The sequence below is a fragment of the Enoplosus armatus genome, chromosome 10, assembly GCF_043641665.1.
Source record: "Enoplosus armatus isolate fEnoArm2 chromosome 10, fEnoArm2.hap1, whole genome shotgun sequence".
Taxonomy (NCBI): domain Eukaryota; kingdom Metazoa; phylum Chordata; class Actinopteri; order Centrarchiformes; family Enoplosidae; genus Enoplosus; species Enoplosus armatus.
Window position 1 is genome coordinate 17,938,987 of NC_092189.1, and position 14,419 is coordinate 17,953,405.

The following is a 14,419-nucleotide window of genomic DNA, read 5'->3' on the forward strand; positions in this document are numbered from 1 at the left end:
GCCATTTTGACTCTACTAACGCCGCTGCTCTGCTCGGCATGATCCACTCACACACTGCCAACTCGACGCACACTGGTTTTCGGTCAAAACGGGGGTTAACATCCACCGAAAAACAAGCCGGAGGCCACGACTTGGCATTTCAGTTTACAAATATTTTCATTATCGCCATGAAGCCCTTTGCCTTCACGGGAAACGATCAGAAACGGAAACCCAATCACCGGCGTTGTGGTTGCGTCCTGTGTGTGACGCGTTGCCGTTGCCATGGTAACAAGGGTCAAAGTGATAGTACAAAAATGTTGAAAACACAAATAAATAAGTTTAAGATTACCTGAAATATTGTACTTTTGACTCAATCCACTTTGACAGTTGTAGTTACGAGTTACTTTGCAGGACTCAGAGTTTACACACAAAACATATGATCAGCTTATTGAATATGATGCATTGCTACACAATAAACTACCAAACAGTATATCAAGTAATTAAAGGCTCCACCTCGACCACACACAACATTAAAATTCTTGTAGACTTGTAGACATAAATCTATTTACTAAATATATTAATAATATATCAATATTACTCTGTATAATAGCTTATTGTCCATATAAGTGTATCCAATTATGGCTGTTGTCTGGAACCCCCCCCCCCCCACACACACACACACACACACACACACACACACACAAACAGGCACTATAGGTCATGTCAAACTGTATCAAAATTGTTCTGATTATGATTTAGCAGAGGTCCACCTGAATGAAAACACAGATCTCATCTGTTGAACAGTGAAAAGGCTAAAGAGGGCCAACAAACACCTTTAAGAGTTTAAAGGTGGCTTTAAGTTTTTGCCCTTAAAATGTCAAAGGCTCTGCAGTGCTAATCAACTTTTCAAAGGTTGATGTTATTCTTGGGGCATCCTGTTCATAGATAGACAGACCTATTTAACTTTTCCACTGCTAAATTCACTGTCTCCCAGTTTGCCACAGTTTAGAGGAATATCTTACCAGCTGTGTAATGTGACTATGACACACTGATGTATTTACCAAATGAAGTATGACTATTATTGGCAATTTTAACTTCAGCCTTGGATAAAGTGACAAAATAGAACATTTTAAGAAAATGTGTGGCATTTCTCTCTAGTGTATTTGTAAATGATTTCAAGACTCAATGCTTCATATAAACATAAACAAAGTGTAGTCCCACTGGGCAAAATGTAGAATCATGATTCAAGAATTAGTTTTGTTTCTGTTGCCAAACCTTCGTCAAAATGTTTTAAATCTTTGTGCATGTTTTTGAGTATTTTTCAGTTTGAAGTCCAGAAGATTAAACATACAAAAAGTATTTAAAATATACACCAAAACAAATAATAATTCATAGGAATTACAAGGATAAATCTGTGTCAGCGACCTTGAACTCTATACTTACAGTCTTTGTATCTGTCAAAGACCAGGATTAAGACACAAAAAGGATTTTGTGCAATAATTTTACGATTAAAAATTATTATCTACAACCTGTGGAACTGAACTCAAGGTATTCCCAAGAAGAATATCTTGCTGTGTGTTGAGGAAATTATAAACACAATATCAAACAAGATATATTTACTGACAAAACATATAAAACGTTATCTTGTGTCCACTGTGTCATGGGACTGTGTTTGGTGATAGTGTTTAAAAATACGTCTCTAATTTCCGTGTTCATCTTATATGTTTTTTTAATTTCTTTTACAGGTAAAAGGTTGAATCTCGGTCCTCGTCTTTCACACTTGCTTTTCTCTGCAGGGGAAGGATGTCGCTGCAACATGAGGGACGAAGAGGAATTTGCACCTGGGCCACTTTGAAGCAGGTGTCAGGTCAGTATACTGCAGACTGCTCATGAGGGTGTGTGACTGACAGCTTCCCATCCGGACAGAAAGCTTTGGAGGGAAAATTAAGGCTAATTGTTTCTAAAAGGTTGAGGGCAGAAACGATAAAGGCCAAGAAAAAGTCTGTCAATTACTTTCTTTTTCATTTCGCTGGTTTATTCTGCAGCTGCTTGTTAGAGTAACCTTGTCGCCTAAATGGAGAGTGTAGCTACTATTTGATCCCTTCAGGAGCGACGAGTTTGAAAGCTATAGGACCAAACGCACATTAATGAATTCACAAGGACGGAAGGAAGGAAGTGTCGCACCTTTTACCCTCATAATTAACTGTATTATATATCAGGATCCATTGTTCCACGAAAATGCACCGAAACTGACAAAATACAAAAATCCTTCAATTCGTCATCAATTTGTGATTCGGGGCGATTAATGGAAAGTCTACAGTTGATTGTGATCATGTTCACTGTAAATTAGAATATTTGAGACAATGCCATTGAAACAGATTTTTTTCAGTCAACATAGCGTTTGTCCTTAAAATATTGATGAATAGCACTTAAATAAATACCATAAAAGCTTATTTGTTAAGCACTATTCAACAGACAATGTAAAATGTATATATATATTCACAATATTGTTCAAATACATGAAAACCGACCTGTGGGCACGAATTTATACACATTTTACTTATGTGTCTATTTCTATTTTTAACGTAAAAATCTTGTTTGATTCGTTACTTTATTGCATACAAGCAGGTGGATGAAACGTTGCTACTTAGGCCTGTATAGATTATAAAGGTTTATTATCTTATATCATCTGAAATAATAAAAAAAAACGTGTATTTAATTGGTTATAGACTAACAAATAAAAAGACTTTGCGGCTGATCGTGTCACTTGTTTACAGTTGAACTTGTTTCGTGAATTTCCAGCCTCGTGTGTTCTCAAGTGTGAATCTTGAAAGTCACACTTCAGTTAAAAAAAAAAAAAAAATAGAAACAAAGGTTAAATCAGAAATAGTTAGACAATTGAAACCAACTGTGTTCTGCTTATTTGAGGAAGTAGGATTTCGATTTAAATTGACATTTTTTGCAGTGTAATTTGGTGGTAAACCGTTAACTACTGAGACATTTTCAATTCCATCAACTTTCTCAAGGTCTTCGTCTCTCTGCTGTCGCTCCGCCACAAAACGACGCAAATACAACCAGTTATGTTAAAAGGACCCCGGCAGGAAGCATTGGCTGTTCATGTTTAGATCAGTTTAGGCCAGAAAAGAAGAGCTCGTGGCGTGTAATTTCAACAGACTGAAATTTGACTGAAATCAAATAACTCACATGAATATGAAATTTCTGTTGGTAAAATTATAATTCCAGCTACTGCAAATCCAGAGTTTCTTTTTTCGAAATCAAAATTCCCAAAGTCCACGCTTTGCTCCAAGTACAGAAAAGACTGCGTAAAAATAATCTAGAAAGGGTTACTTTCTGCTCAGTAATATGGACAACTATCGGTTACTTGTGCGTAAACTTCTTTAACGTGCGTAACTAGTTGTAGATGTAATAGGGTTTTACACTGTGAAAAACTCAGCCAACATGTGGTTTACAGTCACAGCCTAATTAAGAAATACAATAAGCATATTTCCAACCCATTAAATGTAAATTATAAAAACAAAAATAACGGGGAGACGCTGGAATGGGGTTCATGTGCACCGATGGGGGTGTTTGCATTTCAACGATCGCAAGTTGAAAGGAAAAACAGCCGCAATATGTCCCTCTATATCAGATATCTCCACATGCAGGTATGAAAGGGAGTTATGTGGGAAGGTCCACTCTTCGGTATCCCTCTGTGTCCTTAAAGCCTCACAGCAGCCAATGAGGAGCATCATTGCCGCTGGAGGTGGCCTCGGGTGGCGTGTATACCTGCATCAAGGAGATCAGATTTTAGGACATGTAGGCGCCGTTTTGTTTTTACCTTATAGGGTTAAAGAAGATGGTGCACTGCTCAACCAAAACCCTACATATACCCGGCTGTTGGTGCGTACAGGCGCGTAAAAGCGCAGAGTCACTTCACAGTGCTAAAATACAGATATTCCCTCATGTGTCCATTTCTGTTACTTTGGATCATTGTCCAGCTTGTAGAAGCGACACCTGTGCTGTAACAATCGTGTCCTCTTTTTTTTCATCTGTGAGTCTCAGTTGTCAGTCTCAACTACACATAATGCCTTTTTTTTTATTCCTGATATACAGCATCCCACAGACTGTGCAAGTGTCTGCAAGGGATGTAGGTATTTTATAAGACCAGAGATGGATGGCTGAAGTTCGGCAGCTCCCTACTGACCCCGACTTAACATCCAGGCTCTTACTGGAGACAGAATAACTGCTAATACTACTCCTGTAATATTTCAATTCCAGTATCAGACCTAAAGTGTTCCCGTTTGGAAAAAATACTGTTTGCTATCTTCCAACAACCCAAATGAGAACACTTTTTTCCTTCTTTGACTTAAATTTAGGCGCAGTGACATGGGCCTCCTTAACCCCGGAATACTCCTCTCCTTGTGTTGACATGCAGCCCTAAAGGTAGCTGTCAGTTTGCCCTGTCCGGGAATCACAGAGCTATTCATCATTGTTTGACAGGTGGGTTTGGGAAGAAAGTCATAGTGGGCCCAGATGACATCTATAGGTCTGAGTGTGCAGCAGGAACATCATGAGGAAGTTTGGGTCTTTATGAAGAAAAAGATGAAGGCAGTTTTGATTAAAAAAAATAATATGCAGGAAGAAGTTGGTATAGAAAACTAATGGATGGATAAACACGTTTCTATTTATTGCATATTTGCTTGGGTTTGCAAAAGACAAAAAGCTGTCCTAAACCACTCTGCTAATGGAATAATGACAATTAATGTATTTATAAGCCATTACAGTCTTTGAATTTATTTAAAGTTTGAGAAGCCTTTTGGTCAGAAAAGAAGAGCGCAAAACATCATGTTTGTATTATGTAGAAAGCAAGGCTTGTAGAAATCCAGGTTGTAGCAGTGTTATAATTGTAAGTAAGTAAGTAATAGTGAATGTGTATTTTCATGTTTTTTCCAAGCCAGTCAGTGACTGACTATGAAATTAAAGTTAATTTGTAAACCTGTGCGTCCATAAATGGTAAAGTTGTTGTTAATTCTTATAATTATTAGTAACAATCTGCTCTGTTATTGTCACTCTAATATAAAAATGTCTCTGTCCCAAAATTATACTTAATATAAAAACCTTTAAATAAGTTTGCATCCAAATGATCATAATGCCTGATATGTTTTAATGTTTTTCGGTCTAAACAGTCATTTAACACACATAACACATGTACATTTCAATTAGAAGTTGGTGTGTTTTAGCCTGCTTCCTGCCACACGATCACTTTCAGGCCAATGACACAAGTCTGACACTCACTATAATGCATCTTTACATTGAAATAATGTAACGTATATGCTCAAAAGTGCTGAAATATCTTACCTTTACAAACACAGCAAAAAAAAAAAAACACACCTGTAACAGAGACAGTTGAAAAGTGAAAAGTCAATGGAATATGCCTATTTCCAATCACTGCAGAGGTAGGAAGGCGCATGTAAAATATAAACCAACATAAGGTGACATTTTCAGTCTATTCAAGCCTCCAGTTCCCAAAGTGGGGTCCAGGGGGCTTCAGAGGTCCTTGAGGGGCTCCCGAGCAAAGAGAGGAATACTTTAATGTTATTATTGTGTCACTCCTCAGAAGTTAACATACTGACATTGTATATGAGGTCCAGTCTCCCCGCTCACCTACAGTTCAGACAGTTATGACTGCACAGCCTAAATCAGGAGAAATGTCTTCTTTAACGGGGTTCCTCAGGACACACTCTCACTGAATGAAAGATGGAGTCGTTTTTAAGTGTTTGAGGACGTGAAAAAAAACATGAAAAGGTGTGGGAAGCCCTGGTCTGGCCTGCACAACACGATGAGGCAGCTCAATCAGAGACGCTGAGCAGATGAACAGTCCCCTCAGGTCTCTCCTCCTCTCCTCTTGTCAGAGGATATATACAGGCCTAGTTAGTTTGATTTCCTGGGAGCAAAATAATAAAACAAAAATGAATAAATACAGTCACCGAGTTCTCACTGATTCCCCGCACATGCAGAGAGTGTCCATGCAGGGAGGCAGTAGGCGTAGGGGTAATAGTAGGACGGCTGCAGGGAGAGCAGCGGGGGCCGCAGGATCTCTCCCGGGCTGTACTGTCTCTGGTCGTCCCGCACTAAAACTTTCACCGCCACCTTCTTGGCAGCCGGGGTCGACGCCATCAGGTCGGCGGCCATCTGGCGGCGTTTCGTCTTGTACCGGCGGTTCTGGAACCAGATCTTGACCTGAGTCTCTGTGAGCTTCAAGGAGGCCGCCAGGTCCGCCCGCTCCGGCCCGGACAGGTACCGCTGGTGGTTGAAGCGGCGCTCCAGCTCGAAGACCTGCGCATGAGAGAAGGCGGCCCTGGAGCGCTTTTTCCGCTGTTTGGGCTGGTCCGGACTCTTCTCGTCCAGGGTGCTGGAGTCTGGGAGAGGGAGACACGCAGATGCAACATGCAAGTGAATTCCTGTATTAGTTTGTTATGTTAACACAGCCGGAATCACGTATGCTGATTACAGGTGAGACTGCATTTGGACGTGACAGATTAAAACAAGTGTGCACACTTATATACAGAAAGTGTTTCTGTTTCTGCTTCAGCAAGTTGTTAGAAATGAACTGCCATGAATTTATCTAAGGTCGCCGGATGCTGTAGTTTTCAAATTAAAGTGGAAAATGTCTTTTTTCATTCAGACCTTAACATCGCAGCTTGTGTGCGAATGTTTATTTAGTACCAGATGGAGTTTATCTCCTTAAAATAGACTTCAATTAACCGCCTGTTTCTGGTAGTTTATAAAGTTTGTCCAAAGTTGAATAACTTAACTCAAAGCCCCGAGGGCTCCAATAAATCCATAATAATTAGTGCTATAGTGACAAAGTGTGACTATGAGTCAGAGTATCCACTAATAATCGTGCGTAAAACTAGGACAATTCGTGCGTAAAAGTTAGCAGGATGCGGAGAGATAGGCCTGATATCCTACAATAACACAACCAGAGCGCTGGTTTTAATTCTGTAAAACTGTACCAGCACTATTAAAGTGCAGTATTAAAAGGGTTCGAGGCTCTTTAAGTAAGACTCGTCTGTTTTAAAGCCTGAAGTGTCACTGAGTCGTCGTGGTTTTATTAAAATCAAAGAGCCACACGTTAATTTGATTTGTGTACATTTCAGTCTTTCTGTCCTACTCACCCGTAGCATTGTTGGGCTCACTGTCACTCTTTGTGTTTTCCGCAGCCGCAGACTCGTGGTCCGTCTCCTCCTGCACATCAGACGCAGGGTCTCCGTCCTTCTCCGACTTGCACACGGCCGGAGTCTTGCTGTCGTTGTCATCGCTGAGTCCCGAGTCCGAGTCGTAGCTTTTCTGGTCCGTCGGCTCACAAGCCTCCCCGCCGTCTCCCCGAGACCCGCCGTTCATCTCTCCAAATATTTTCCAGCACGCCGTCTTGGAGAAGCACATGTCCAAATCTGGCAAGTGTCGGCTGTCGTCCTTTTTGTTCAGTATGGCTTGGATTGAGAAAGGCATCAGCGAGTTGCCACGAACGGCCATTTTTTTAAAAGAAAGCGAAGTTTGCTTCTTCAAGTTGGGTAATTAGTGCAGCAAATGTCAGTTCATCCACATTTTAGGCTACTCCCTCCGTGGAGCACTGCTGTCGCTTAACTTTCTTCCCTCCCGTGTTGGTTCCTGGTCGCATCCCCGCGGGAGAAGCCGTGGAAAGTTTCTGCTACATCCGCAGGCACGATGCTTCTCCTCCGCATAGCTCTGCCATCAGCCCGGGCTCACTCCAGACTCCGGCCCTTTTCACCCAATTTTTTTACCATCCACCCTCACCTGTGACTGACAGGCACTCCTCGTCGCCTCCTATTGGCCCGAAGAGGAGGAAAGCCGTTTCACGATTGGCCACTGTAAACGACGTCATGCTGCTTTCAACCGGGTGGGAAAAAAGTTCAAGACAAGTTTGGTCGCCGCTTTTCACAAGAGGCTAAACTGACATGCAGGTTACAACCACACACATTTGGTTCAACTGAAACTTCCTCCAAAACAGGAGAGCAAGCTGTTTTTCTGTATGGCTTCTGATAACAACATTTCTCATTTGATGAATGGTTTAGGATTCATTTAGCTAAAGTCAGAAGTTTCTGTGCTGATCATGCAGCCAGAAAAAGCGAAGTCCGGTGCGTAAAAGTCTGAGATCACGAGAAAGCAGAGTTTAGCAGCAACACCAGATGAAAATAAACGGGAAAGGTTTGTCTCCCACTTTCCCTGCATCACCTGAATGCAGCATCTGGACAATAAATTCGTAGGATTTGTCATCTTTTTTTTAATTTAACCCTTCATCCTCCGAAACAGGTCTGTTTGGAGTCCGGTGCGTAACGCGTAATGTGACGGGTTTTATCTTTAAAACATTTCGGGCACCGACCAACTTGTGTCCGGTTGTTACCGATTCACTGTCTGCGTTTTATTAAACCTTTAAAGTCCTCGAGGTGCTCATTTCTGCCACTTGTTGGCATCATGAATCGCCATGACCAGGTAGGCCTCAGCTTGTGCGCAAACCACATTCTTGTATTCATACATGTGAGTTAAAAACACGTAACTTGACGTACTGTTGACTCTGTAGAGTCTTTATATATACACACATCACTGTAAACAGTGTTTCATTAAACTAAATATGTGATAATAGGTTACAGGATACTTTTATATCCGTTTCAGTACCAGTCAGCTTGTGCAACGTGCCATAAACACTGACGTCTATTTCTGGAAGAAATAAAATAAGTAACACAGGAAACAACAACTGAACCAATCTCGTTTTATGAGCAGAATATTTGACTCGTTACAAAAGTCGATCTGTATGCGAGACTTCATTCTCAGTGCGTAAAAGGAAAGCATGTTTGTTTTCTTTAAGCTGATGTCGCTCCTCCGTTTAGCTCTAAATGAGCATTATTATTAAGTATTAGCATGTCTATTAATAATGAAGTGAAGCAGCTCTGTCTCAGGGCTTCAGTGGACAAACATCTGTCGCTGCAGATCCGGATCGTGACCTCTGTCGGTTTTCACGTCGTAGCTCTCACAGCGTTTACCAACCAATAAAAACTCAAATGTTTCTTAAGATTATATTTTGGTAAATAACAGAAACCATTAGAGTTTTCTCAGATAACCGCGCGAGGTGGGATATTGTATTAAGTTGACATAACGCAGCTATTATTTAATAGATTTTAAAAGGGTGTGGAGGCATCCATATATTAATATTATAACCTGCAGGCTAATAAGCTTTATTTTTTTATTCCTTATAATTAGGTGTTTCTGTGGCATTGCTCCATCTGGGTCATCAGTCTTCATTAATTTAAGCAGCCTTAATTAATAACCCTGAAATCTTCAGACTCTTAATTATTTCATGTATGAAACAAGAATGAAATAAAATTGATCAGGCTATAATAAATAATATGAATCAACGTGTCCTGATGACTTCAGTGCTGCATCGAGAAAAATGTATTGTTTAATAAAACGAGGCATTAAGTAGGCCTGATTAATTAGACTCGTCATATAAGTGTAATAATAATTGGCCTAATAATAATAATAATAATAATCGTATTGCTGTTAAACTGTTCGCTACTTGATTTTTAAACTAAACACGTTACAGATGATCAGAAAAAAATGATTAAAATCGAAAAGTGAAGAAAAGCTCAAACGCCGTCAGTGCAGAGGATGAATGATGACGCTGACCGCAGATCAGCTGCTGAAAACAGTGAAACTGATTTTCCTTTTGCTGTTTTGCTCATTTTAATTTGCACGAGTCTTTTGGGGGTTTTGGCGTGTTTTCTGCACGTGACCCGTCTGTGAGTAAACAGCCGGGCTGAGCGCGCAGCACCTGAGAGACAAGACACTCACTGGCTTTCAGCTTCAGTCACTCTGGAAATATTTTATTTGAAATCTCTGAAGCTTCGTCATCATTCAAAGCTCCCAGAGGTCTAATTCATGTGGCGTGGACTGAGTCATTGCGTGCTTGAAATACTGAAAAAAAAACAAAAAAAAACAAATGATAAATAATTTCTCTCATGTCACTTAATTTGTAATATTTTAGGCTTAAAAAAACACGTGGTCTATAAATCATTAGAGATCTTTGTTAGATACCATGAACATCATGAGAATAAAATAAAGAAAATAAAATCTAAAGTCTTAACATTCATCTAAGTTCAGTGTCACCTTGTGCAAACCCGTTGCGTGCATACATTATACCATCTAGTGGCCACTGAAAATACCTCTCCATCTTGACTCTTTGACATCTTGGGGTCAGCTCAGAAAACACTCTCAGCTTCACTCTGTGTAATACACTATAAGCTACAGCACCATTAATAACGGCACTGTTAGATATTAGGACATTATTTGAATGATTTACTGCTGCAGAGACAGATGCTTCTTTTAAAATCGCTTCTGTAAATGACTTTAACGCTCTGACTTGGTTTAACTGCATCCTCCTGCTCTGTGAAAATGTAATTATGCGGCATTGTCTCGGTGCTGGATGTGACCTTGGGGATGAAAGTCTGTATCACCACAAGCAATGAAAACACAACTGGAAAAGGGAAAAGCACAAACCACTGACACGTCTGGATATTTTCACACACCCTGCCCTTGTTCTTTTAGAAACTGCTCATTCCACCCAAGGCCAATACACAAGTGGTACATCACATTGTTGTTTTTTTCCCTGGTATTGTAGAACTACAAGTTTTTTCTCTGTGTCCTTCATGCATACTGTTGTCTTTTGTCCTAAAAGCAGCCTAACTGACCCGCACACAGGGCTTTAGCCTGGGAAAAATGGAAAATAAATAAAACTGTCTGCCAGTTCTCCAACAAAGTGAGTCAGTGTGTGCCTATCAATGTGATGTCAAGCAGAGCTCCACGGGTTACTCTGTGTTTTGGTAACCACACTGCGAGGAAGAGTAATAAGCAGTAAGTAGCTGTAAGTGGCAGGAAATGTAAACAGCAGCACCGACGGCCGCTTGGTTTTCATTCAGACAACTGCAGGGGCATTTAAAATAGATACACCGCCTCACGCTTAGAGTACAGTTCAATTTATCATCTAGACGACTGAACATTTATTTATTCATATGCTTTATTTAAATATTGTTGTGAAACTGAATCTAATTGCATGTATCTGAAAAAACTCCAAAGTTTATGAGGAAACAACAAATAAATATCGTTGCTATATAACAACTGATATGTAACAACTCTAAATAAAGTAAATTAAGAATCGCCTGCACCCAATATTTCTCATTTAATTCTGCAAGAGACGAGCATCAATGAATGGAAGGTACATTGAAGGGAGAGAGGACCAGAGACCAATAAAAATACTCTATTACAAGTGAAAGTACAGAAGTATTAGCAACAAAATATACTTAAATCATACTTATTATGCCGAATGGCCCCCGTCAGTGTATTATTATATTACTGGGTCATTGTTGCAGAGCTATTAACATGTCAAAGGTACTTTCATTTGAACTACTTCATAATATACTGTTAGTAGTTTAATCTATAATTTTGTCTCGTTTTTTTGTAGCATAAAATAGAAATACTCAAGTCAAGAGCAAATATCTCAAAACTGTACTTAAATACAGAACTTGATTTAGTTACATTCCATCACTGTAGGAGATTTCGAGCTGGAGTAATATAACATGAGCTGTATCATTCTGGATATAGTGCATTTCTATTATTATAAATGATGTCATTATATATAGGAGGAGGAGACTTAATAATGGTACTTTTAAAGGTAGAAAATTGTTGTTTTATTGCAGCAAAACCCATATTTCTACTCTTGTGATGTTTGTTAATGTCAAATAACTTTTGGCAAAATGTTAAATAATATACAGCATATATATTATTGGAAAGAGTCATAAGGTATAGGGCTGCAACTAATGATTATTTTCACTATTGATTAATCTTTCGATTATTTTTGTTATTGTCATTTAGTCGATAAAAATGTCACAAAATAGAATTCGCATTACATGACCTTAAAGCCTTCGGTGGTGCCTTCAGATGTCTTTGTCTGACCAGCAAATATTTTTTACGATTTACAATACAAAGATACAAACAGAGAAAAGCAGCAAATGTAATCATGGAATCACTGAATTTTGTGGTATCTTTGCTCGATAAATGACATAAATTATCAAATATTTATGGAAATTGTTGAGGACTAATCTATGACTTGTTTCGGCACTGATGATAAAAATGAAAAATCAACATGAGGTCACTTTGCTGTTTATATAAACCCTTTTTGTCTGTTTATAGTCGACATAAAGCGGGTGTGCTGTTTCTGGACGGTATGGCTCCCTCTGCTGGTGAGGGCGAGAACCTGCCCTCATGTTAAAAGCTGATATGGAAAGATGAGATGATCACTACATAATAGCCATGCCGGGAAAAGGTAGGCTATATTTTGTCGTCTTTTTCTATCTTCAATGACACGATTCCTTAATACCTCCAGACTCTTTGTCTGCTCTCCTCCAATTTAACACCGGGGTGAAACTCCCACCACCTTTCCAGTAAAGAAATGAACTTTAATGGCATATTAGACCATTACATTTGCTTTCCACGCACCAGCCCCCCAACTCTTTTTTCTGCCTGTCTCTTCTTGTTACTTTAATCTCGTGTTTTAAACAGAAATCTCGCTTGATGCAGCAACATGCCAGTCGCCGTGGCAACGTCTCTGTTTCCCCTCCTCTCCAGGGTGTTTATGACAGGTCATGAATTTTTTTTCTTCCGTGCTGGTATGAAGAAGGAGGCTCACAGCACGCCATACCCCCCCCCCCACACACACACACAATCCCCCTCCCCGTCTTATGTGCGAATAGCCAAATTGTATTCAGATGGAGTAATACATGAGAGGGCACTGCCAAGAGTCATTTGCAGTAAACGCTCCCCAAATGCCCTCTAGATTTCTCACCAAATATCAGATCCACCATGATAGCACCCTTAATCAACCTCAACATTGGAAAGTGGAAGGAGAGGGAAGGGAAGGGGGGGTTACTGCCATCTTTAAGTATGCTTTTAGTCGCCTAAGTTACGATCGAACCCTCTTTCCCAAAGAAAAATTATCCTTGCATGCAATGGAGCACTAAATGGAGGAGCCCTTGGGACAGAACACTTAATACAGTAAATGGAACCAAGAGACGAGCAGAGAGAAGTTCCTCCGTCTCCTGGAAGCTATTCAAAACATCTCAGCAATGGCTGCATTACTGCAGACACAGGAGCAGAAGTGGGGTGGTGTGGGGGTGGGGGGGTAACCCACTGTTACACTCCAATTAATGTGTGTAGATAGTGCAGACGTGATTTATAGTTTATTTTCGGCTCTGCTGTGCTGACAAACGAGCTCCCATCCGCCTCTGGCACGCAACAGATAATGCATGCAGCTCAAGCACATCATGAAAGGCTTCTCAGGTCTGAAGGGCCTTTCGCTGCCTGCTCAGGGCTCTGTGGCCGCCTCTTTTCTCCTCCGCTCACGCCTAAATAAAGACGTCCTTCAAAGCAGCGGACCCCTTTCACTGGTTTCATGTCACATGTAAAACACCACTTTTGACCGTACCGAGTTGATGTAGTTATGAAAACTTCAAGGACCATTTAGAAATTCTTGAGATATTCTGGGCCCTTTTCTTTTCAGACGGTTGAAGTGGGCGTCAGGCTGCAGCTGCAGCTTCACGAAGACAAACGCTGCTTTTTCAATGTTTGCAGATGACAGATTTACCTCTCAGGTGTTTACAGTTCAGAGTGCGGAAGTTCTGTTAATCTATGGATTATGTTTTGGATGAATTGACGAATCATTTAACAGTCCAAAACACAAAGACAGTTCAGTTTTGATGATATAAAACAGAGAAAAAGCAGAAAGTCCTCACATGTGAGAAGCCGGAACCAGCAAATTGTTTGGCCATTATCAACATTGTTGGTGTCCACTAACTAATCAATTAAATCGACTAATCATTTAGCCCATTCGCTGAAAACATAAAACTTTAAAAACACTGTAGTTTTTATCAAAATAGCGCATTTGTTAAGGGACTAATTTCAGAAGTGGATTAATACACATTTTGTGCATCATGAACATTCACGGCAGCGGGACAGTCGACTCTAAACACTCTACAGTGTGTGTGTGTGTGTGTGTTGGTGGTAATGAAGCAACATGTTGGTGCAACAGTTTGGCTCATTGATGTGTTTTAAACAGTGTTTGACAACAATGGAGGTCGACGACACGCAGGACTAAGATGTGTCAGGCTTTGACTACACAGACAATACTTGACAGTTAGTTGTTGGTTTTGGTCTTTTCATGGTATTCATTGATAATAAGACGAATATAGAATATCCCCAGACTTATTCTTTAAAAAAAACCTAATTGGGTCCTGGGGTACATAAACACACAATTTTCTTCCAAAGTTCCACAGTTTTGGTTCTTTGTGGTTTTGGGTTTTTAGCAACATTT

The 14,419-nt window shown here is 40.1% G+C and overlaps 1 protein-coding gene across 1 annotated transcript; it reads right to left on the reverse strand.

Moving 5' to 3' along the window:
- Positions 1 to 5,973: 5,973 nt before the first annotated feature.
- nkx3-2 (NK3 homeobox 2) lies at positions 5,974 to 7,515 on the reverse strand. Its single transcript, XM_070913653.1, has 2 exons — positions 7,158 to 7,515; positions 5,974 to 6,398 (listed from the first exon to the last, which is right to left on the reverse strand). The coding sequence occupies exons 1-2, from the start codon at positions 7,513 to 7,515 to the stop codon at positions 5,974 to 5,976; spliced, it is 783 nt and encodes a 260-aa protein (XP_070769754.1).
- Between the last annotated feature and the right edge of the window lie 6,904 nt (positions 7,516 to 14,419).